Raw genomic sequence first — 26,111 nt, 5'->3', positions numbered from 1 at the left:
GGTTGCTATTTCCTTCTCCAATGCATGAAAGCGAAAAGTGAAAGTGAAGTCGTTCAGTCATGTCCGACTCTTAGCGACCCCATGGACTGCAGCCTACCAGCCTCCTCCGTCCATGGGATTTTTCAGGGGGCACCTCCATTTCAAAAGTGATCAAGAAGAAAACTAAAGGTCAATCACTGAAAATCTGTTACCTTGTGAGACATGGTTTTAGTCCATTCAGAGTTTTTTGCTTTTAATAGTTGTTAATGACATTTTAAAAGATCATCATAAGCTTTATTTGAATATTTATTGTATCATATTTACAATGGATAGTTATGGGCTTGAAGAAATATAATGTAAGCTTGTCTCTTTGGTGACATTTGTTTCACTAGTTAAATTATTTCTATAATCTAACAATGATGAATTTAAAGCACTCTTTGTTGTTTTTACCATGAAACAAATTGTATTTCACACCTTAAACTAAGAAATGGAAATAATTCTGGGATGTAAATGAAAATATTCTGAAATTGTTGTGCTTCAAATTAATTGACTTAGAAAATCTTAGAAGAAAAGAATAGATTTGTAAAATTTATTACCTATAATAATTTTGTTTCATTGACTGTTCTTTTTCTAGGATTTACTAACCAGACATAAAGTGTTGGTAGCAGACTTCTTAGAACAAAATTATGACACTGTAAGTAGAAGTCATTTTTAAGTCTCTATCTCCTTCTTCCTTTCTCTCTCTCCTTCTTAGATCTCTTAGCCCTTACTTCTATTTATGAGAGAAGTTGAAACCAACCATCCACCCCCTAGGTTTATTACCCGGAAGTCAGATCATTAAGAAACTATGAAAAATAGAGGATAGCAGGAGATCAGGGCGTCCTTGTTTTTCTTATCTCTTCCTGTTGTGCTCTGGAGCTCCAGGAAACAACTAGCACCAGCTCACTTTGACCTTGACTTAAGAGCATCCATGTTTCCCTTAAGAGGCAGTGTATATGTATGTGCCAAGTCCCTTCAGTCGTGTCCGACTCTGTGCAACCCCATTATAGCCCACCAGGCTCCTCTCTCCATGGGATTCTCCAGGCAGGAATACTGGAGTGGGTTGCCATGCCCTTCTCCAGGGGATCTTCCCACCCAGGGATCGAACCCATGTCTCTTACGTCTCCTGAATTGGCAGGCGGGTTCTTTACCACTAGTGCCACCTGGGAAGACCCAGAATACTGGAGTGGGTTGCCATTCACTTCTCCAGGGGAATCTGCCTGACCCAGGGATCGAACCCAGGTCTCCTGCATTGCACCAGAGGCTTTACCATCTAAGCCATATAGGGCACCCCACCCTTAATAAAATGAATCCTTTTACATGGTTGATAACTAGTTTCACTGACTAGTAGAAATACCAAAATATACATCTGTCTTCCAGCTCCCTTCTCTAAGGGTGAATCCATCTCATCCTTTTGATAATCAGCTATCATTGTTACTGACCAAACTTACCCAGCATGCAGCAAAGCCAGTCTGCTGACACCGGGTTGTGGTGAAGGAAAGTCCAGCGTTTACTGCAAGGCAATAAATGCTCAAAGGACTCAAATCCTGAATAGTTTTCCAGGAAGGGGTGAGGGTTGTGAGTGGACCGTCTTCTGACTGGTTGGTAGTAAGGTGACAAGGTGGTATATCAGGGGTTAACATCATCAACCCTTTCGTTTCAACCAGTATGAGGTCTTCGTACTTGTAGTCAGTATACGGTTAACTTCTTCCACCTTGTGGGGATTTCAGTCTCTCTTAAACAACTCAAGAATATGACACAGGATATTATCTATAGACTTTATGGAGGAACTGAAGATCCCTGACTTTGTTTTTGGCTAAACTATTACTGTTTTGTCTTGCTTGACTGTTGTCCTTTGTTTCTGCATTTTCTCACTTCTCTGATTAAATTTGCTCTTTGGAATCTGGGCCTTGGAGGGTAAACATTTCCTAGAAACAAGAAGTGGGAGACTCGGGAAGGTACATCCCTGGGATTGCCCTCAGGGTCCTGCTTGGTTTCATCATGTAACTCTTCTAGGAAGCTTTCCCTAACATATACCCTAACCCCCTCACCCCCAAACACACACAAACACACACACACTCTCTCTCTCTCCCCCTCCCATTCTCCTTCTTTCTCACACGTTTTCCACATTGTATAATATTATTATGGTGTGTCTTTATATCTTTCTGTCTGGTTCATAAGCTCCCTGGGAGGCAGAAACCTTATCTGTCAAACACAGGGGTTCAGAATGCAGTACAGATTTATGTCCAGTTGCTTTGCTTCAGAATCCTGCTGTATCGCTTACTAATTATGATTCTGAACAAGTTATTGTGCCTACTAAAAAATGAGGATATTAATAATAGCTACTTCATAGGGTTGTTGGAGGAATTTGACAAAATTTAAGGTTTTGGGGATAGCACCATGGATTAATTTTTATCATGATTACTTACATCCCTAATACCTAACTCAGTACCATATATTTGGTGGTGTTAAATGAACATTGACTAAGCAGACCCAACCAAGAGCTGCTATGCTTTTGCTAAGTGTATCAGCAATAGAAACAGCATTCTGTTCAGTTCAGTTCAGTCTCTCAGTCGTCTCCGACTCTTTGCGACCCCATGAACCGCAGCACGCCAGGCCTCCCTGTCCATCACCAACTGCCAGAGTCTACCCAAACCTATGTCCATTGAGTCAGTGATGCCATCCAACCATCTCATCCTCTGTCGTCCCCTTCTCCTCCTGCCCTCAGTCTTTCCCAGCATCAGGGTCTTTCCCAATGAGTCAGGTCTTCGCATCAGGTGGCCAGAGTATTGGAGTTTCAGCTTCAACATCAGTCCTTCCAGTGAACACCCAGGACTGATCTCCTTTAGGATGGACTGGTTGGATCTCCTTGCAGTCCCAGGGGCTCTCAAGAGTCTTCTCCAACACCACAGGTCAAAAGCATCAATTCTTCGGTATTTAGCTTTCTTTATAGTCCAACTCTCACATCCATACATGACCACTGGAAAAACCATAGCCTTGACTAGACAGACCTTTGTTGACAAAGTAATGTCTCTGCTTTTCACTATGCTGTCCAGGTTGGTCATAACTTTCCTTCCAAGGAGTAAGTGTCTTTTAATTTCATGGCTGCACTCACCATCTGCAGTGATTTTGGAGCCCAGAAAAATAAAGTCAGCCACTGTTTCCATTGTTTCCCCATCTATTTCCCATGAAGCAATGGGACCGGATGCCATGATCTTCGTTTTCTGAATGTTGAGCTTTAAGCCTACTTTTTCACTCTCCTCTTTCACTTTCATCAAGAAGCTCTTTAGTTCTTCTTCACTTTCTCAAATTATCCAAAGACTAATAGCTACCAGCAAGACTACATAAATGTATTTCTTTAAAAATGGCATAAAATGAGTTATCCTGCAGCGTATTAGATGAGTTAATCGATGCTTTCTTCAGGACTTCCCTGGTGTTCTAGAGTTAAGAATCTGCCTGCCCATGCAGGCAATATGGGTTCCATCCCTGGTCTGGGAAGATCCCACATCTGAGGGGCAATCAAGCCCGTGCACTGACACTACTCAGCCCACGCACAGCAGCAAAGACCCTGCACAGCCAAAAATAAAACAGATGTTTTCGTCAAAGTGATTTATTGGGAAGACTCAATTACTCCATTTTTCTACTCAATTTCTAATTTGCAGAACAGAGGGAAGCATGTCTCTGGTATCACCCGCCTCCTTGTCCCCCAGTATCTCTATGAGTAAGTGAGGATGGAGAAACGGGGAAGCCTCCCCGTGGACAAAGGCAATCCGCCCAGAGATACACAGCACAACCGCTGGGCTGGGCTGGGCTGAAGGACTGGGGATTTACTTCTGAAGCAAACAGACTTAATGCAGAGAAATCACTGCTGGGTTTACATTCTTAATATTTCTTTTCTTTTCATTAGATTTTTGAAGACTATGAGAAACTGCTTCAGTCTGAGAATTATGTGACTAAGAGACAATCTTTGAAGGTAATGTCAAATTTCTTTAGGTTAGAGTCTCCAGAAGTTGACATTCTTGTTCCTAAATGACTGGTTTAATAGTGGACAAGTAGGAAATTCTCTGGTGGTCCAGTGGTTAGGACTCTGAGCTTCCACTGCAGAGGTCAGGTGTTTGATCTCTGATCAGGGAACTAAGATCCCTCAAGCCATTCGGCACCACCAAAAAACAAACCAAAAAATAGTGGGCAAGGAAATACAGAAAAATTATTCTCTTTTTTTTGTAACTTGAGAAGTATTTTCTATGTTATGACTGTGTGTATTGGTCACTCAGCCGTGTCTGACTCTTTGTGACCCCATGTAGCCGGGCTCCTGTGTCCATGGAATTCTCCAGGCAGGAATACTGGCGTGGGTTGCCATTTCTTTCTCCAGGGGATCTTCACTCAGAGATGGAACCCGGGTCTCCTGTATTGCAGGTGGATTCTTTACCATCTGAGCCACCAGGGAAGCACATGTTGACAGTACTTTGTAGCAAAACAAGCTAAGTGCCCTGCTTCAAATACTTTTTGGAAGTAACAGTAAAAGTATTAAGTATAGTGTAAGCACAGGATGAGGAGTCTTTGTTTGTATGTAACCAAATAGCATTTGTGATATGAGATTCTGTCCGACGAAATGCCTGTAAAAATGCCTGTCCCTCATCAGACAGGGACCCGGCAGAGAAGAGCCACATCCGTCTATTAGGATCTCCCCTTCCTCAGTGGAGAGGTGCCTGGAGGCAGTCCTTTTGCCCACATGAAGAGGGACAGTTCCTGAGGGAGTGGGCATTGGCTGGAACTGTATCTCTGCCCTTCAGATCCTACTCAGAGCTTCAAAAGGTTTTTGGCAGATAATAATTTGATGTATTTTGTCAAGCCGTTTATATGATGCTTGAGCTTACTCAATATTATTTTATATTATTATTTCTAAAATATATTATTTTTATATTATAGAACAGTGCATTTGTTTCTAAATGTTGGATACAGTTTTAAGCTCAACAGATAAATCTATATGTTATTACATATTCATATTCTATATATTATTTCTAAAATATATTGTTTTTACATACTGACATTATAGAACAGTACACTTGTTTCTAAATATTGGATGCAGTTTTAAGCTAAAGCAATAAATTAAATCTGCCTTGTAGCACACATTTGTCAGTTCACTGTCCCCGTGGCTGTGTCGGCCTTGATCATGCTCCCCTGTACCTGCGCCCTTGCTGCTCCAGCTTTACCCGTTGAGGGGGAGATCAGGGGACTATTTCCAGCCAGTCATTCAGCACTCTTGATTGAGTTTCTCCTTGTGGAAAAACCCATACATTGTGATCCACATTGAAAAAAACATACCATGGGTACGCTGCTCTCTGTACTGGAGGTGAAGTAATGAGACGGAACTTCAGGCAAAGGCCATCAATGCTGTGTTCTCCCATGTCCAGAAAGCTTGTTAAAAGCAGTTGAAGGGGCTTCCCCGGCAGGTCCAGTGGTTAAGAATCCACCTCGAAGTTCAGGGGACATGGGTTCAATCCCTGGTCAGGGAACTAAGATCCCGCATGCCATGGAGCAACTAAGCCCGCACACCTGCAAGTACTGAGCCCACACTCCATACCTAGGGTCAGTGTGCCACAGTGAAAGATCTTGCACAACATAACTAAGACCCTATGCAGCAAATAAATAAATCAATTAAAAATATTTTTTTAAAAAGAAGCAGTCAAAGATGAGAGTACATCCTGTTGGGATAGCCATGTACTGAAAGAGTCAAGCCAGGGAAACTCTGTGTTGCAGAGGTGGACGACTTTGGAACAGGAAACAGAGGTGACAGTGCTCCAAAGGGCCAATGTACAGCTAATCTCTCATGAATTTTCCAAGTCCTTCCTCTTTTTAATGGGCATCTGTCAGATACTGGACCAAAGTAGAGAGGTTGATGTGAACTAAGATGCTTGAACAAATTTGGATCAAGAAAGCTGGGATCATGGGCTTAGAGTTGATCCTCGCGCCATTTCCCACAGTGATGAGAACTTGTGGCAGATTTTTCTGAGATTGACAGTCTCTAGGGCTTTAGGCAAAGTTATAAAGCTGACATTTTTTTAACCCAGATATCTCCCTTCTTGGACTTCTTCCTGCTTTTCTTTCCCACTGTCCTGTCATCCCGTCAAATGCATGTGCCCTCATTCTCTTCTCAGGATGTTTTCAACCCCACCTGGTCCTGTTCCCTTGTTAATATTTGTAAAATGGTTAGAGCAGAACCCATCAAATGGTAAGGGCTGGATATATTTGCTAAAGAAAATTGAAGTAAATTTCATTAATAAATATTCTTCATTATTGTCCCCAGAGTTCAGTCTCTGGAAGGCACTGATCTATTCTAAATAAATAATTGGGACTAGGGTATGAGTTAGAGGGCTTCCCAGGTGGCTCAGTGGTAAAGACGCTGCCTGCCACAGCAGGATATGCATGAACAAAGCTAGTGGAGGTGATGAAATTCCATTTGAGCTGTTTCAACTCCTAAAAGATGATGCTGTGAAAGTGCTGCACTCCATATGCCAGCAAATTTGGAACACTCAGCAGTGGCCACAGGACTGGAAAAGGTCAGTTTTCATTCCAATTCCAAAGAAGGGCAATGCCAAAGAATGTTCAAACTACCGCACAATTGCACTCATCTCACAAGCTAGCAAAGTAATGCTCAAAATTCTCTAAGCCAGGCTTCAAAAGTACATGAACTGTGAACTTCCAGATATTGAAGCTGGAGTTAGAAAAGGCAGAGGAACCAGAGACCAAATTGCCAACATCCATCGGTCATCGAAAAAGCAAGAGAGTTCCAGAAAAACATCTATTTCTGCTTTATTGACTATGCCAAAGCCTTTGACTGTGTGGATCACAATAAACTGTGGAAAATTCTTCAAGAGATGGGAATACCAGACCACTTACCTGCCTCCTGAGAAATCTGTATGCAGGTCAAGAAGCAACAGTTAGAACTGGACATGGAACAACAGACTGGTTCAAAATTGGAAAAGGAGTATGTTAAGGCTGTATATTGTAACCCTGCTTATTTATTTTATATTCAGAGTACATCATGAGAAACGCTGGGCTGGAAGAAGCACAAGTTGGAACCAAGGTTGCCGGGAGAAATATCAATAACCTCAATATACAGATTATCCCACCCTTATGGTGGAAAGCAAAGAAGAACTAAAAAGCCTCTTGATGAAAGTGGAAGAGGAGAGTGAAAAAGCTGGCTTGAAACTCAACATTCAAAAAACTAAGATCATGGCAGCCAGCCCCATCACTTCATGGCAAATAGATGGGGAAACATTGGAAACAGTGAGAGACTTTATTTTGGGGGGCTTCCAAAATAATTGCAGATGAAATTGAAAGAAGCTTGCTCCTTGGAAGAAAAGCTATGACCAACCTAGACAGCATAGTAAAAAGCACAGACATTACTTTGCCAACAAAGGTCCATGTAGTCAAGGCTATGATTTTTCCAGCTGTCATGTATGGATGTGAGAGTTGGACTATAAAGAAAGCTGAGTGCCAAAGAATTGGTGCTTTTGAACTGTGGTGTTGGAGAAGACTCTTAAGTGCCCCTTGGACTGCAAGGAGATCAAACCAATCAATGCTAAAGGAAATCAGTCCTGAATATTCACTGGAAGGACTGATGCTGAAGCTGAATCTCCAATACTTTGGCCACATGATGCAAAGAACTGACTTCCTTGGAAAAGCCCCTGATGCTGGAAAAGACTGAAGGCAGGAGGAGAAGGGGATGATGGAGAATGAGATGGTTGGATGGTGTCACCGACTCAATGGACATGAGTTTGAGCAAGCTTTGGGAGTTGGTGAGGGACAGGGAGGCCTGGTGTGCTGCAGTCCATGGGGATGCAAAAAGTTGGACATGACTGAGCGACTGAACTGTACTGGGTTTGATCCCTGGGTCAGGAAGATCCCCTGGAGAAGGAAATGGCAACCCACTCCAGTGTTCTTGCCTGGGAAATCCCATGGACAGAGGAGCCTGGTGGGCTATACTCCGTGGGCCTGCAAACAGTTGGACACGACTGAGTGACTAATCACACACACACACGTGTATGAGTTAGACTTTTTCCTACCAGGATGCATTTGCATTTAAAAATCCAAGCCTTTTCACCCAGTAGATGTATGATTAGTACAACCCGTAATATACGTTTGGTGGGTAGCAAAGGTGAGAAAGACACATTTCTCACCACCCTGCTCTCCATCATCCAGCTTCTCTTCCTCTTTTTCCATGGTTCTGCAGCTGAAGACCTCAGCACTGTTCCCAGTGACTCTGGCAAAGAGCATCTGACTTTGTACAGTATCTGGTATAGAAAGTCTCCCCTTTTTGGAACTTCCCTTGCTGTCCAGTGGTTAAGACTTTGCCTTTCAATGCCGGTGGTGCAGGTTCGATGCCTGGGTCAGAGAGCTAGTTCCCACATGCTGCACCTAAATCTCCTGCATGCCACACAAGACCTGGCACAGCAAACAAAGGCATTAAAAAAAAAAAAAAAAGCTCTTTCCTTTCAAACTGATTGTTACCTGCTTATTTACAGATGCCCCAGCCCACTCACAAGGTCTCTTTCTTGTTCATTATTAATCCACCCACACATACTACATGAGCCACCATTTCTGCCTAAAATCCTTTACAGCTGACTGTCTCACCAATATTTGACTTACAACGTAGTAAAACCAAGCATTGGTCAGACATTGAAAAGCGCTGGTAAAAGGCAGATAAAGCATATCAAGAATGCAAAAATTGTTCTAATCATTATTGGAGATATCCTTTTTGAATGCTAGATTCTAGGCAGAGGTATTGCTTAGATGGTCTTGTATTGTTTGCTCTTGTCTTCAACCGAAGAACATGGTTCTGGAGAATTCCCCCATGTGCTGGTGGGTTTTCCTTTGGGAAATTAGATCTGTGGTAGCAGTGTGTCCTGTTTTGATGTAACAATGTTTATATCTCTGGATTCTGTAGTATTTTGTGATATTTCATAATTTTAGAAAACAAGAGAGGTTAGATTATTGTAAGTGTATTTACTCACAGTACCATGTAAGTAATAGACTGAAAACTAGGCTATTTTCTGATTCCAAAGTATTTGCTACCTGCTGCTTATTGTTAATCATGTTCTAAATTTTTTGAACTATCTTGAGGTGCTTAGATTCTTGGTGTCAATAAAAAGAAATTAACAGAGAAATTCCTTTCACTCAGGTGACACAGCTTAGGATTTATTTCTTATCTTCTTCAGAGGCCTGGTATTTAATTACTAGCAGAAAGATTATAATTCAGAAGAAGCTTGGTGGAATTTTGGATTTGGGGATGGCTCTGATATAAGCATCTGAATGCAGAGTTCCAGAGAATAGCAAGAAGAGATAAAGCCTTCTTCAGCGATCAATGCAAAGAAATAGAGGAAAAGAACAGAATGGGAGAGACTAGAGATCTCTTCGAGAAAATTAGAGATACCAAGGGAACATTTCATGCAAAGATGGGCTCGATAAAGGACAGAAATGGTCTGGACCTAATAGAAGCAGAAGATATTAAGAAGAGGTGGCAAGAATACACAGAAGAACTGTACAAAAAAGATCTTCACGACCCAGATAATCACGATGGTGTGATCACTCATCTAGAGCCAGACATCCTGGAATGTGAAGTCAAGTGGGCCTTGGAAAACATCGCTATGAACAAAGCTAGTGGAGGTGATGGAATTCCAGTTGAGCTGTTTCAAATCCTAAAAGATGATGCTGTGAAAGTGCTGCACTCCATATACCAACAAATTTGGAAAACTTAGCAGTGGCCACAGGACTGGAAAAGGTCAGTTTTCATTCCAATCCCAAAGAAAGGCAATGCCAAAGAATGCTCAAACTACTGCACAATTTCACTCATCTCACACGCTAGTAAAGTAATGCTCAAAATTCTCCAAGCCAGACTTCAGCAATATGTGAACCGTGAACTTCCTGATGTTCAAGCTGGTTTTAGAAAAGGCAGAGGAACCAGAGATCAAATTGCCAACATCCGCTAGATCAAAAACATCTATTTCTGCTTTATTGACTATGCCAAATCCTTTGACTGTGTGGATCACAATAAACTGTGGAAAATTCTTCAAGAGATGGGAATACCAGACCACTTACCTGCCTCTTGAGAAATCTGTATGCAGATCAGGAAGCAGCCGTTAGAACTGGACATGGAACAACAGACTGGTTCCAAATAGGAAAAGGAGGATGTCAAGGCTGTATATTGTCACCCTGCTTATTTAACTTCTATGAGAAACGCTGGACTGGAAGAAACACAAGCTGGAATCAAGATTGCCGGGAGAAACATCAATAACCTCAGATATGCAGATGACACCACCCTTATGGCAGAAAGTGAAGAGGAGCTAAAAAGCCTCTTGATGAAAGTGAAAGTGGAGAGTGAAAAAGTTGGCTTAAAGCTCAACATTCAGAAAACGAAGATCATGGCATCTGGTCCCATCAGTTCATGGGAAATAGATGGGGAAACAGTGGAAACAGTGTCAGACTTTATTTCTGGGGGCTCCAAAATCACTGCAGATGGTGATTGCAGCCAGGAAATTAAAAGACGCTTACTCCTTGGCATAAAAGCTATGACCAACCTAGATAGTATATTCATAAGCAGAGACATTACTTTGCCAACTAAGGTCCGTCTAGTCAAGGCTATGGTTTTTCCTGTGGTCATGTATGGATGTGAGAGTTGGACTGTGAAGAAGGCTGAGCGCCGAAGAATTGATGCTTTTGAACTGTGGTGTTGGAGAAGACTCTTGAGGGTCCCTTGGACTGCAAGGAGATCCAACCAGTCCATTCTGAAGGAGATCAGCCCTGGGATTTCTTTGGAAGGAATGATGCTGAAGCTGAAACTCCAGTACTTTGGCCACCTCATGCGAAGAGTTGCCTCATTGGAAAAGACTGATGCTGGGAGGGATTGGGGGCAGGAGGAGAAGGGGACGACAGAGGATGAGATGGCTGGATGGCATCACTGACTCGATGGACGCAAGTCTGAGTGAACTCTGGGAGTTGGTGATGGACAGGGAGGCCTGGTGTGCTGCGATTCATGGGGTCACAAAGAGTCAGACACAACTGAGCAACTGAACTGAACTGATCAATTTTATTAAAATATAAAGTTTTTATTTTTAAAGCTCTTATTATTTCTACATGGTTTCACTGTGTGCTATTAAGCCTGTAACATGAAATTTAAAGAAACAGAAATATGAATCTTTTGCCATTTACTTAGTACAATATTTCTTTATAATGCTTTGTATTATTATGAAATGGAACACTTTTACTATCAGTATTAATGAATAGACTAATATCTAATGACTAAAAGACTCAGTGTTTTTGTCCAAGTGGTTTAACACAATTGCTTGCTTCTGAAAAGTAGTGAAATTATATAAGGAGGATAGATTGATAGAATTTATATGTAGGCATCCCCATGTAATAAAAATTGAAGTGACTTTACCTGAACTTAACTCATAAATATCACTACAATAAATTTTTATTGAATGTGTGTGTGCACAAATTTTAAATTTTTCAAATGAAATTTCTCTGTGGTCAAAAGACCTTTTGATATGTGTAGGAGTATATGATATATGTGTAGGAGTATATGATATATGTGTATATATTATACATATTATATTTAAATAAATATGTATCTACATAGAATTTATAGTTACACAGAAGCTATATATTCATATGTGTGTGTGTGTGTGTGTGTGTGCGTGCTCAGTGGCTTCAGTTGTATCTGACTCTGTGCGACGCCATAGACTGTAGCCAGGCTACGTAGCCCGCCAGGCTCCTCTGTCCATGGAATTCTCCAGCAAGAATACTGGAGTGCGTTTCCATTCCCTCTCCAGAGTATCTTCCCAAGCCAGGGATAGAACCTGCATCTCCTGCACTGCAGGCAGATTCTTCACCACTGAGACACCAGGGGAACCCCTAGGTGTGGGTATATGTGCAGATGAATATATGTGTGTGCGTATCTGTATGTATCTCTTTAGAAGCTTCTTGTCAGTTTTACAACCTAGCATAATTTTTTTGAGAGTCTGGGAGCCGTCCCCCTGGAATGTGAACATCTAGGAAGATAGCACTCCTGCCTCTCCATCACAGGAGAATTTAACCTTGGTCCTGCTTTCCAAGCTGTAACCATTTGCTTGTCAGAGCGATAAGAAGATTTATTATCGTCTTCATTAGTTGGATAAAAGCAGCTAGGTAAAACAAACGGCTACTTCCATGGCTGGGTGAATTCAGAGTGGACTATGAAAGGGTGCTGTCAAGCCCTCTTATAGGGGAAAGAAAGGAAAGTGAGGTCGCTCAGTCATGTCTGACTCTTTGTGACCCCATGGACTGTATGTAGCCCGCCAGGCTCCTCGGTCCATGGGATTTTCCAGGCAAGAATACCGGAGTGGGTTGCCATTTCCTTCTCCAGGGGAATCTTCCCGACCCAGGGATCAAACTCAGGTCTCCTAAATTGCAGGCAGACTCTTTACTCTCTGAGCCACCAGGGAAGGTCTCTTAAAGGGGAGTGACCAGTTATCTTTCATCTTGAGCATATATGTATGTACTGGATTATAACTGTTTGCCTGTATAAGTGAGGCAGGATTGTATATCTTTGTAATGTCTTCTGTGTAGAGTGCCTATAGCGTCATGCTCTGGATACACGTATTCAGTAATAAAACTGCTTTCTTTCTTTTTACACTTTGTGGAGAGGATTCTGTGTTGTTTGGACTTTATTTCCCCAACAGTATCCACACACCTCACACAAGTTGTCAAGGCTACTGACGTGAGCAGGATTTGATACATGCCCTTGTGAAGCTTGTATTCTAAATAAGTTTACCAGTAACTCTGTTCTGCAAAGCAGAGTAAATACAACTAGGAAAAAGCAAAGAGCACAAAGGCAGGAGGGGAGAGTCAGCTGGGAGAAAAGTTGAGGTTGAGCTATAGAAACAGAAGGTAGAATGGTGGTTATAGGGTGAGGGGCAGGGGGATGGGAGATGTGGGTCAAAGGGTACAAGCTTCTGGGTATAAGGTGAATGAATTCTGAAGATCTAATGTACAGCATGATGGCTATAGTTATTAATACTGTATTGTAGGACTTCCCTTGTAGTCCAGTGGTTAGGACCCCAAGTTTTCAACGCAAGGGGTCCAGGTTCCATCCCTGGCAAGGAACTGTGATCTCACATGCCACACTTACAGCCAAAAACGAAAAATTCATAGTAATATTGTAGTGTATGTTTGAAAGTTGCTGAGAGTAGATCTTAACTAGCCTCACCACAAAAAGAGGAAAGGGTAACTACATGAGGTGATGGATGTGTTAATTCAATTGATTGTGGTAAATATTTCACAGTATGTGCTCGTATCAAATCTTCATGATGTACACTTTAAATGTATACAGTTTTGTCAATTATACCTTGCTAAAGCTGGGGGAAAATTGGAGCAAGGGGAGTTATGCCACAGAAGCAGAAGAATGAGAAAAAATAAGTGAGGTAGTGGAGGGAGGGATGGAGTAGCAATGAGTCCAGTCACAGTGGGTTTTGTTTTGGGTTGTTAAAAAATATTTTTATTTGTTTATTTCGCTGCACTGAGTCTTAGTTTTGCTGCCACTATGGTGAAAATAAAAGTTCAGCTATTTCCTGCCAGAGGGTCTTCAACTATTCCTGCTTTTGGCATGTTTATTTTGTTTTGAAGCGTCTTAGTCTGTTTGGGCTGCTATAACAAAAATACCATAGACTGGGGGACTTAAAGAACGCACATTTGTTTCTCACAGTGTGGATGCTAGGAAGTCTGAGATCAAGCGGCCCTCAGCAAGAAAGCTCCCGGGGTCTCTTGTGTATTAGCACCAAACCCATGCATGGTGGCTCCACCTTCATGTCCTGTTGACCTGCCAAAGGCCCCACCTCTTAATACCATTGCGCTGGGGATTATGATTCCAACATATAGACTTACAGGGACAAAAACCTGCAGTTCATAACACGGAGTAATGCTGCATTTTAGGAATTATTGTCCCCAGAAAATGTTCTGTTTTACTTTTTGATAAAAACTTGCTATATGTATTAAATTTCATATGGACTCAGGGTCAATGAATTTTTTCTCTTCTGGCTCTATATCAGGTTTTGTCGTAAAATTTAGGGAGAAGGTAAGAGTCACTTAATATTGTCTGTTTTTCCAGCACTACCAAAGTATATTTATTCAGATAAGGGAGAGATCATTGTTGAGTCAGTTTTATTATTCTTATCCTATCTCAGTGCCTAAGGAGCAATACGTTAGTGAGAATCACATTAAAGCAAAGGATAAAAATTAGAAACTAACTTCTGGCTAACTTGATGAAAGCTGCAGAGAGAGCTTTCTGTTTGTCTGCACTGGGCCTTTGTTGCTGCGTTTCTCTAGTTGTGGCAAGTGGGAGCTGCTCTCTAGTTGTGGGAGGCGGCCTTCTCGACGCGGTGGCTTCTCTTGTCGCAGAGCACAGGCTCTAAGGTGTGAGGACGCAGCTGCCACTGCGCATGTGGGATCTTCCTGGACCAAGGATGGACCCCGTGTCCCCTACTTTGCAAGGTGGATCCTTAACCACTGGACCACTAGGGAAGCCTGAAAGAGCTTTTTTTTAAGCTGCAACAATGAATGGCATAAAAAAAAAAAAAAAGATTCAGAAATGGATTAAGCACTGACTTTAGCAAACTATATGAAAAGTTTAAAAATAACAAGGATGACCACAGCTTCCTTGCCTGTGCTTTAAGATGCACTTAAGGACTCTGATTTTTTTTTTTTTCACGTCAACATTCATAACGTACATTGTGTTTTCTGGTGAGAAAGGAGTGGGATATATTTTGAATAAGAGGACTCTCAGATTCTACTTTGGTTTTGTGTTTTTCTGTAGCTGCTAGGTGAACTGATCCTGGACCGGCACAACTTTGCCATCATGACCAAGTACATCAGCAAGCCAGAGAACCTCAAACTGACGATGAACCTCCTCCGGGATAAAAGCCCCAACATCCAGTTTGAAGCCTTTCACGTCTTTAAGGTAAACAGCACCCTGCAGAAATAATGTGGACATTCCTTTTCCAGTTTCAAATGGCAAAATCCCTATTTTGGACCTTCCTTTTGACTTGAGAGAACATGAACTAAGCAATCTGTCGGTTTTGTGTGACTTAGGTGAAATTCTAGAGTTATTTGAGTGGATGCCCATTTGTTTCAAAAAGATTTGCTGATGAATCTATATCTCGAAATGTTTGCATCTTTTTCAGTAAGAAAATAGGTGGATATTGTTTCCCAGAAGTTACTAAGATAATCAGTGATTGAGCTAAAGCCCAAACCCTGAGTGTCAGAATTTGAATGTTTCACTTCTGCCTTAAATGTTCCTTTGAACTTTAAATGAAACGGAAAGAAACACAGTGTACTACTTTTATTCCTTGCTTAGAAATATTTTAATGCATTTTAAAAGAAAACTAGTCTATATAATACCTACTTTTTCGAATATTTTTTCTGTGATGTGAGAGTAATAAAATCATCTCCTAGAAACTTTAAGCAGTAGATTTGTTTAAAAGTAGAGTGGGGGCTTCCCTGGTGGTCCAGTGGTTAAGAATCCACCTGCCAGTGCAGGGGACATGGGTTCGATCCCAGATCGGGAAGATCTCGCGTGCCAAGGAGCAGCTAAGCTTGTGTGCCACAACTGCCAAAGCCAGGACGCCCTAGAGCTCGCGCTCCACAGAAGAAGCCCCTGCAGTGAGAAGGGCGTGCACCGCACCTAGAGAGTAGCCCCGGCTCGCTGCAACTTGCGAAAGCCCGTGCGCAGCAGTGAAGACCCAGCACACCCCAAAATAAATAAATAAAAATCTTTTTAAAAGAGTGAAAAGAAAGTGACATCACTCAGTCATGTCCGACTCTTTGTGACCCCATGGACTGTATGTAGCCTACCAGGCTCCTCCATCCATGGGATTCTCCAGGCGAGAATGCTGGAGTGGGTTGCCATTTCCTTCTCCAGAGGATCTTCCCAACCCAGGGATTGAACCTGGGTCTCCTGCATTGTAGGCAGATGCTTTACCATCTGAGTCATCAGGGAAGTCAAATCTTTTTAAAAATAAATTTAAAAAAATAAAAGTAGAGTAGGTGAGAGAAATCTAATCTATAATCCACTAACCATGACTTAACTCTTGTAAAGATTTTAGTAAATTTTATTTTCCTGTGCACATATGTAAACGTTTTTTTCTGCAGCTGAATTCACATTGTACACAATATTGATACACTAATTTTATCACTTAATGCTATACCATATGTGAACACTAATTCATTATTGTTATATATAGCTTTTTAAAAGAGTCAATAGTTTTACTGGTATCATAGTTTTTCACTGAGTATATTTAGTTTACTTAAATATTCCCATGTTGTTTATAGTTAGGCTGTTTTCAGTTTGTAGCTACAATGAGCATTTTATGTTTCTAGCTAATTTGTTTCCAATTTTAGGATTATTTTCTCAGGATCAGTATCTAGAATAGAATTAAGGGTTGAGAGAGTTCCAACCTCTTTTTCTTTTTTAAATCTTTGTAAGGTATATTCTCTGATTGAATTTACATATATAAGTCAGAGACACAGCAATTTTTAAGGTGTGTAATTGTTGCTTTGAAAGGTAAAAAAAATTTTAGTCGATTTTTCAAGCCACCAGATCTTTATTGTGCAAAAAACCACTAGAGCCATTCAAATCCCATATTAATTTATGAATTCTATTTAATTGCACTCAGAATCCTAGCAAGTCTTTTTCTGGAACCTGACTAGCTGATTCTAAAATTTGTATGATAGAGCAATGGCCTGGGATTATCCGTGACAATTTTGAAAGAAAACAAGGTAGAGAAATCCACTCTACTATATATTAAGACTTCCTCTGGGATTTATCATAAGTGGAAATAGTACTGTATTGGCATGGAGACAGATAAATAGAGCAACAAAACAGAGTAAAGCCCAGAAGTGAGCCTGTGCAAATATGAAAATTTGATATTTGGTAGTGGAGAAATTATAAATCATTAAAGAAAGGGTTACTGTTTCTTAGTTCAGTTCAATCGCTCAGTCATGTCTGACTCTTTGCGACCCCATGGACTGCAGCACGCCAGGCTTCCCTGTCCATCACCAACTCCTAGAGCTTGCTCAAACATGTGTCCATGGAGTCAGTGATGCCATCCAACCATCTCATCCTCTGTCATCCCCTTCTCCTGTCTTCAGTCTTTCCCAGCATCAGGGTTTTTTCAAACGAGTCAGCTCTTCACATCAGGTGGCCAAAGTATTGGAGTTTCAGCTTCAGCATCAGTCCTTCCAACGAATATACAGGACTGATTTCCTTTATGATTGACTGGGTTGATCTTTTTTCAGTCCAAAGGATTCTCAAGAGTCTTCTCCAACACCCAGTTCAAAAGCATAAATTCTTCGGTGCTCAGCTTTCTTTATAGTCCAACTCTTACATCCATACATGACTACTGGAAAAACCATAGCTTTGAGTAGATGGACCTTTGTTGGCAGAGTAATGTCTCTGCTTTTTTAAATGCTGTCGAGGTTGGTCATAGCTTTTCTTCCAAGGAACTAGCATCTTTTAATTTCATGGCTGCAGTCACCATCTGCAGTGATTTCGGAGCCTCCAAAAATAGTCTGTCACTGTTTCCATTGTTTCCCCATCTATTTGCCATGAACTGATGGGACCTGATGCCATGATCTTAGTTTTCTGAATGTTGAGCTTTAAGCCTACTTTTTCACTCTCCTCTTTCACTTTCATCAAGAGGCTCTTTAGTTCTTCTTTGCTTTCTGCCATAAGGATGGTGTCATTTGCATATCTGAGGTTATTGCTATTTCTCCTGGCAGTCTTGATCCCAACTTGTGCTTCATCCAGTCCAGCATTTTGCGTGATGAACTCTGCATATAAGTTAAATAAGCAGGGTGACAAGATGCAGCCTTGACTTACTCCTTTCCCAATTTGGAACCAGTCTGTTGTTCCATGTCCAGTTCTAACTGTTGCTTCTTGACCTGCATACAGATTTCTCAGGAGGCAGGTAAGTGGTCTGGTATTCCCATCTCTTGAAGAATTTTCCACAGTTTGTTGTGATCCACACAGTCAAAGGCTTTGGCATAGTCAATAAAGCAGAAGTAGATGTTTTTCTGGAACTGTCTTTCTCGATGATCCAGCGGATGTTGGCAATTTGACCTCTGGTTCCTCTGCCTTTTCTAAATCCAACTTGAACATCTGGAAGTTCACAGTTCATGTACTTTTGAAGCCTGGCTTGGAGAATTTTGAACATTACTTTACTAGCGTGTGAGATGAGTGCAATTGTGTGGTAGTTTGAGCATTCTTTGGCATTGCCTTTCTTTGGGATTGGAATGAAAACTGACCTTTTCCAGTCCTGTGGCCACTGCCGAGTTTTCCAAATTTGCTGGCATATTAAGTGCAGCACTTTCACAGTATCATCTTTTAGGAGTTGAAACAGGTCAACTGGAATTCCATCACCTCCACTAGCTTTGTTCGCAGTGATGCTTTAAGGCCCACTTGACTTCACATTCCAGGATGTCTCACTCTAGGTGACTGATCACACTATCATGGTTATCTGGGTCATGAAGATCTTTTTTGTATAGTTCTTCTGTGTATGGTTCTAGGATAAAGGATTATTAATATAGAAAACTCCCATCCACTATATTCAGAAATAAATTATCAGTAGAGATCTACACTTGAAAAGCAAAACATCTTTTAACTTTTAAAAGAGAAAGTAAACCTTTTATGATGTTGGGGAAGGAAGAATTTTTAAAAAGAATTTGAAACCACAAAGCATGAAAGGAAATAATATTTGACATTTAAATTTAACACCTATTTGAAAAGACATCATAAACAAAGAGAGAGAACAGGACAGAATGTGGTACAGAGAGTTGACAAATCGTTTAGAAAAAGGCAGACAATTAAACAGAAAAATGGGCAAACGATACAAGTTGGTAACTTGCAAATGAGGAAACCCGTTTTTGTTGTTGTTTGTTTAGTCACTCAGTTGTGTTTGACACTGTGACCCCATGGGCTGTAGCCCGCCAGGCTCCTCTGTTCGTGGGATTTCCCAGGCAAGAATACTGGAGTGTGTTGCCCTTTCCTTCTCTGGGGGAAACCTGATTGGCCAACAAATAAGTAAAGATGCTCATCTAAGTGGCAATCATGGAAATGGCCATTAAAATATCAATGAAATGTCACGTTACATTTTTCATATTGCCAAAAATGTTTAGGTCTGACAAGATCAAATTGTGGTAAGGTTGGGGGAGCAGTCAGTTTGTACACTGTAAATTAGTATTAATACAAGCACTTGGGAGAGCAGTTTAGCAAAATAAAGTACTGAAAGTGTCCATACTCCTGATTCCTAAAATCTCATTTCCTGGACAGTCTTGCTCACAGGCATAAGGAGTTATGTACCAAAATGTTTATTGCACATTGTTTAGCATGAAAATGAAAAAAAAAATGGGTATCTGCAGAAATCTAGGACAATAAATTGTGATATATTTATATAATAGCATATTAGTAATGGGTTAAAATTAATAGAGTTATATGGAATCAATGTAGGTAAGTCTCAGAAACACTGAGTGGAATTAAGCAAATATTAAAAGGATTTTATTTATTTAAAGTTTAAAAACATGAAAAACTATACTATGTATAGATTCATACATATGTAGTTAGTGTCTAGGAGAAGGCAGTGGCACCCCACTCCAGTACTCTTGGCTGGGAAATCCCAGGGACGGGGGAGCCTGGCGGGCTGCCGTCTATGGGGTTGCACAGAGTCGGACACAACTGATGCGACTTAGCAGCAGCAGCAGCAGCAGTTAGTGTCTAAAAACCTGCATGGAAATGATAAATACCAAATTCAGGATAGCAGTCACCTCACAGGAGAGAGAATAACATCAGGAAGGAGAATGACATCAAGAAGTGTCTAATGGCCTTTAATTTTATCTGTAATGTTTTATTTTATTCAGATTCTGAAGGCATATATGGCAAAAATGATAGAGCTGATGGTGGGAACTTGAAATCTGCAGTGTTACTGCTGTGCTCTTCTCTGTTTGTATTATTTCATAAGGAATAAGCACAAATTGGATGGAATAAAAATAGGCTCTTGTAGGACAGGAAAATGCCTGCACAGTATAAAATGATAGACCCTCTTAAGATCCTTCCTTTTTGACTGAGGAAATTATAGAAGGCTTGCCATTGTTTTGTCATTCCAGCTCCCACAGAGTTTTACTATGCCATCCTCGATGAAAACATGCTTCATATAATTTTGTTCCAAAATGCAGTATTATAGAGGTATTCAGTGGGTGGTAAAATAGAAATAACCTACTTCCATCCTGTGAGATCAGAATTTGGATCGTCTCATTACTGGACAGAGTACTTGCATGTGTATAAACTGGATGTACCCCGGACCCTGACTTTCTTCCTTCCACTGAAGCACACACTGAATTGTTTACTTGCCAAAAATAATATTTTGTTATTTAGAAAAATAAAGTTATTTTTCACATTTTTTTTCAGTTCTTTATTAATAGTCTCTTTCCCCAAGTACCTTCCATAAGATATAGAAAATGTGGTCTAAAAATGTCTTCACCAGATTATCAATGGCCAGTTTTCATTAGCTTGCTTGAATCTTTCAAAGACTTGAATGAGATGCCATTTCATGTTTTCTCTGCTATTGACAAACAAGATTGTATGATGGGAAAGGACGGGCCGGAACTCAAGAGACCTGGGTGTTTGTTGTGGCTCAGTTGCCATCAGTGACTTTGGGCAAATCCATTTGGATCTGTATCTTCACTTGCAAAATGTTAAATTAAAAAAGTTGAAGTTAGGGACTTGCCTCGTGGTTCAGTGGCTGAGACTGCACGCTCCCAGTGCCCTGGGCCCGGGTTCGATCCCTGGTCAGGGAACTAGATCCCATATGCTCCAACTAAGAATTCACATGCCGCAACTAAAGAGCTAAAGGTCCCATGTGCCACAACAAAAATCAAAGATACCACGTGCGGCAACTAAGACCCAGCACAGCCAAATAAATAAATAAAAATAAATAAATGTTTAAAAGGTACAGTTAGATTAAAATGAAAAAAGTCTGGACAAGGTGGAAGGGAGGCTCAAGAGGGTGTGGATGGATGGATGTATTTATACACAGAGCTGATTCATCCTACTGTACAGCAGAAATAACAGAACATTGTAAAGCAGTTATACACCAAGAAAAAATAAATAAATAAACATGCAGTATTTTTTTTTTAAGTGTAATTCCAGGATACTAGGTTCAGGAGACCTTTGTCTCTATGATCCTGCCTCTTCCAGAGAGGTGCCCAATGTGAATTTAGGAATCCACTATGAGCTGGTATCTCTTTCCTTTCCCTGTTAGCCTCCTTAATAGCAAAGGACCCGATTGCCACTTTCTACTAAGCCATGTAGAGGATGGGGGTGGTCAGTGCCTTTCAGCTCACCACTCTCAGAGCTGCCAGCATATGTGGTGCGTGAGTGAGAAGTCGCTTCAGTTGTGTCCGATTCTTCACGACCCCATGGACTGTAGTCCCAGGCTCCTCTGTCCGTGGGATTCTTCAGGCAAGAGTATAGGTGTGAGTTGCCTGCCCTCCTCCAGGGGATATTGTGGACCCAGGGATTGAGCCCCTGTCCCCTGCTTTCCTGCACTGGCAGATGGGTTCCTTACCACTAGCACCACCCGGGAAGCCCAGTTTTGTCTCAATTATTACATTTAGCCATATGCACAGAAAAAATGGGCTTCTCAGGTAGCTCAGCAGTAGAGAATCTGCCTGTCAATACAGGGGACATGGGTTCAATCCCTGTGTTGGGGAGATACTCTGGAGGAATAAGTGGCAACCCACTCCAGTAGTCTTGCTTGGAGAATCCCATGGACAGAAGAGCCTGGTGGGCTACAGTCCACGGAGTTGCAAAGAGTGGGACATGACTAAGCATCTGAGCACACAGCAAGCACTAGTCTCGTTGTGGTTTTCATTTGTGTTTCCTAGTGACCTAATGATGTTGAACTATTTTTTCACATGCATATTGATAATTTATATATTTTCTTTGGGGAAATGTCCACTCAAGTCCTTTGCCCCTTTTTAAAAAGCATTGTGTGTATTTTTGTTGTTGCATTAGAAGAATTATTTATATATTCTGGATAATAGACACTGGTCATAGGTACGATTTGTAAATATTTTCTAACATTCTTTATGTTGTCTTTTCACTCTCTTGATAGTATCCTTTGGTACACAAATGTTTTAAATTTTGATGAAGTTTGCTTTACCCATTTTTTTCTTTTCTTGCTCCTGCTTTTGATGTAGCTATGAAATCGCTATTAAATCAAAGGTCATGAAGATGTACCCATATATTTTCCTCTAAAATTTTTATTAGCTCTTATATTTAGGTCTTTGATCAGTTTTGAGTTAATTTTTGTTTATGGTGTGAAATAAGGATCCAACTTAATTTTTTTTTTTTGCATGTGTATTTCCAGCTGTCCCATGTTGAGTGTTTACTTTTTTTAAAATTATTATGAAAAGGTATTGGAGTTTGTCAAATACTTTATCTGCATGAGTTAAAATGATCATATGGTTTTCTTTCAATGTAATCATGTGTCATATTGACTTCCTAGAGCTGCTTTAATGAAGTTCCATAGGCTGTGTCCTAAAACAACAGAAAGTCGTGTCTCTGCATTCTATCGACTTAAAGTCCAAAATCGAGGTGTCAGCAAGCTTGTTTCCTTTTGGTGCTTTCAGGGAAAATCTGTGCCTCTCTCCTAGCTTCTGGTGGTTGCCAATAGTCCTTGGCACTCCTTGCCTTATAGATGCATAACCGCAGTCTCTGTCTCCATCTTTTTTGTTTTTCTTTTTAATTCAAGTTTATTCATTGTATCTGAAGTAAAGCTGATTTTGCAGCATTCCTGTCTGTCTCCATCTTCACATGGCATTTTCCTCTGCATATGTCCGTGTGATTCTGTGTCCAAAATTTCCTCTTCCTCTAAGAATACTGGTATTAATAGTGGGATTCAGGCCCAGCCTAGCCCAGTATGAACTCATCTTAATTTGATTACATCTCTGCTTCCAAATAAGGCCGTATTTACAGGTACCGAGGGTTAGGGCTTGAACATTCGTCTTTTGAGAGGATGCAGTTCAGTCCAGTACATGTGGTGTATTACATTGATTGATTTCATTATGTTGAGGATGCTTGTATTTCTGGGATAACTCCCACTTGGCCACAGTGTATAATCCTTTTAATATTACTCTGGACTTCATTTGCTTGTCTTTTGTTGAGGATTTTTGTATCTTCATTCATAAAGGATGTTGGTCTATAGTTTTCTTGTGGTAGTTTTGTCTGGCTTCGGTAACAGGGTGATGCTAACCTCATATAACAAGTTAGGAATTATTCCCTTCTCTTTTATTTTCTGGAACAATTTGAAGTAGATTGGTGTCGATTTTTCTTTTAAAATGTGTAGAATTTACTGTGAAATCATCTGATTCTGTCTGGACTTTTGTTGAGAGGTTTTTGGTTCCTAATTCAACTTCCTTAAAGAACTAAAAGATCATAAGAGAATACTACAAATAATTGTACATCAATAAATTAGGTAACTTAGATGAAATGGACAAAATCCAAGGAACATACAATCCACCAAAAAAGAAAGAGAAAATCTGATTCATGGACTCTCATTCCACCTACACCGTAATTTTCTTCTGAAAGGGAGTAAAATCTCAGGCTTTCTGTGTTCAATAACTCAAGTAACAGATGAGACGCGGGAGGGACCCGTGGTTTCCAGGTGTGCACCCCTTGACCTGGGTGTTTGTTTCCCCATGTTTCAGGTGTTTGTGGCCAGTCCTCACAAAACACAGCCTATTGTGGAGATTCTTCTGAAAAACCAACCCAAACTCATCGAGTTTCTGAGCAACTTCCAAAAAGACAGGACCGACGATGAGCAGTTCACCGATGAGAAGAACTACCTGATTAAACAGATCCGTGACTTGAAGAAGGCGGCCCCTTAAAGCCCCACCGAGTTTTCTGCCACCGTCGCCGTCTCGTTTATTCCGTTCGTATGACAAGTGTCATTTCAGAAAGTAGCCATTCTTGAGAAGGCTGTGGAGGTGCCTGTTTTTCCTCAATCTGTCATTCAGGGTAGGTGGGATATAATCATTTGAATGAAAAAAATTAATTTAGAATAATATATTCATTTTAACCTGTGATTATTTATATGAAATCAGAGCCATCGTATTGGGGAATTGATGAAAGCAACTTTAACACTTTCTTAATGGAAGGCAGCAAGGCTGTGGGCTTGCAGATGAGCCCTCAGTCACCACGAGCCACCAAGTGCTGGGAACTCGAAGGGTGGATGTCACCCAGTCCTCAAGGAGGATTAAATTCTCAGAGGAGAATTGGGAGTTGGGGCAAGAGGCACAAAACTGTTTTGCCTATCTGCCCATTTGCCCACAAATTTCTTAAGGCACTAAGAAAATAAGATCCAGTATTTTCAGCCATTCCATATTCTATTCCCTGCCCACGTCTATTAACCATAATCATTCATTCTTAGCTTCGTAGGGAACTGCTACCCTCCTTTCTGCTTATGACCCCACATTCCATCTCAATGAATCCCCTCTGCACATGTGACTCATGGTACACACACACACACACACATATACACCCTACTCTGACCAGATTAGTATGGAACCAACTAGGTATAAACAGGATGGTCTAACAAGGATCACAGGCATGGAGGACCCACTGGGGTAGGACCTGCTCACTTGAAAACTTGTAACCGACGGTTAAGAACCACAACTCCAGCAGAAGTAATTGCTGTTTCACAGACTTCTATAGGGTTAGTGAATATTTGGGATATTTCATTCATACTTCTTAATTTGGGAAAGAAGTTTTGTGGTGAAAGTGTTTTTCAGAGTAAGAATCATTGCATCGAGATGCCTAGGGTGTGTGAAACCACAGGTCCAGAGGTCACACAGGGCTTTAGACCACTTAAACATAAGGGAACACTGCAGTTGGAAGGGCAAATGATTACATGCATGAAACGTCCTCAAAGGACTAAAGCAAATTTCACTCTAATTTCTGATCTGTCATGGTAATTTCACATCAGATTCTTCACTGAAAAGGTTTCTGTAAAAATGTTGGTCTCAAGTACTCTCTTGCGTACTAGGATGATTTAGGAATTAATTTGTGTTTTTTAAAATAAAGGTCACGGTTTGTTTTCAGACATCAAGTGTACAAAATGGAATTTTAAAGCTATATTTACAAGACATTAAAAGTACAATTGTTAGTCTGTATTTTTTTTTAATGATTCTGTTTCCAGATCATGAATTAGTGCCTTCCATAGGTATCTTCACTTTTTACAATGTAGGGTACTATGTTCTTGAACCAGATATTTCTCCAGCCAGAGAGGGGAAGATCCCTCTCCAGGATCCACGCTCTTGTAGATTTAGCATTTGAAGCATCACCTGGCGTGGTTTCATCCTTCTTGGCTGCGTTTATCCTCGCCCCCAGCCCCAGCGTTGAATTCTGAGGCAGATGCTATTGGGTCTGCTGGAGATTCTTGTGGCAGCACTGACCAGTGCTGGACCATCTGATGGCCTTCAATCTTGCATTGCTGAGGTCAGATTATTTTTATAACATTCCCTGACAGTCCAGAGTCTCTTCGAATCTGACTTTTCTGGTTTTGTTTGTTTAAAAGAGATGAGTATAAATATTAAAAAAAAAAAAAAGGAAGAAAGAAAGAAGGTGCAGCAATGACTATTGGAAATTTATTTCTTTGCTTAAATACTGTCCCACACATCATGGGACACGTACTTTCAAGTGGAAAGCAAAGCCTTGTTAGAGTTCTTTTTTTGATAAGTAAAACATATTTTATTTCCCTTGAGCTTAAATTAGCTCTTTCCTAGCAAACCCCCGTAATAAATGAAGTAGCTGGGGTTTTGCTGTGATACAAATTTGTAAATTGTTAACGTGAGAAAGAGGGAGCCAAAAGCTCACAGTTAAAGTATGTTTGCATAAAAGTCACTGTAAATATTGTGAGATTTGAGTTTCAAAAAGGTCATACTTAATAAGCCATTTCAAAAGCACACATTTAAATAAAGACTGACTAAATAAAAAGGTGCCACAT

At 40.7% G+C, this 26,111-nt stretch overlaps 1 protein-coding gene across 1 annotated transcript in view; it reads left to right on the top strand.

The window, feature by feature from the left end:
• The window catches only part of CAB39L (calcium binding protein 39 like), a 46,188-nt gene extending 22,159 nt beyond the window's left edge, over positions 1 to 24,029 (top strand). Inside the window, exons 5-8 of the mRNA XM_052650260.1 lie at positions 614 to 673; positions 3,926 to 3,991; positions 14,870 to 15,013; positions 23,815 to 24,029. Of these exons, the coding sequence (XP_052506220.1) occupies positions 614 to 673; positions 3,926 to 3,991; positions 14,870 to 15,013; positions 23,815 to 23,994 (450 nt within the window). The 3' untranslated portion in view covers positions 23,995 to 24,029. The remainder of the gene's footprint in view (positions 1 to 613; positions 674 to 3,925; positions 3,992 to 14,869; positions 15,014 to 23,814) is intronic.
• Positions 24,030 to 26,111: the final 2,082 nt, after the last annotated feature.

This window comes from Budorcas taxicolor, chromosome 12 (assembly GCF_023091745.1).
Source record: "Budorcas taxicolor isolate Tak-1 chromosome 12, Takin1.1, whole genome shotgun sequence".
Taxonomy (NCBI): domain Eukaryota; kingdom Metazoa; phylum Chordata; class Mammalia; order Artiodactyla; family Bovidae; genus Budorcas; species Budorcas taxicolor.
Note: the sequence above shows the minus strand (reverse complement) of the source record. Positions and strands in the feature narration are given on the sequence as shown.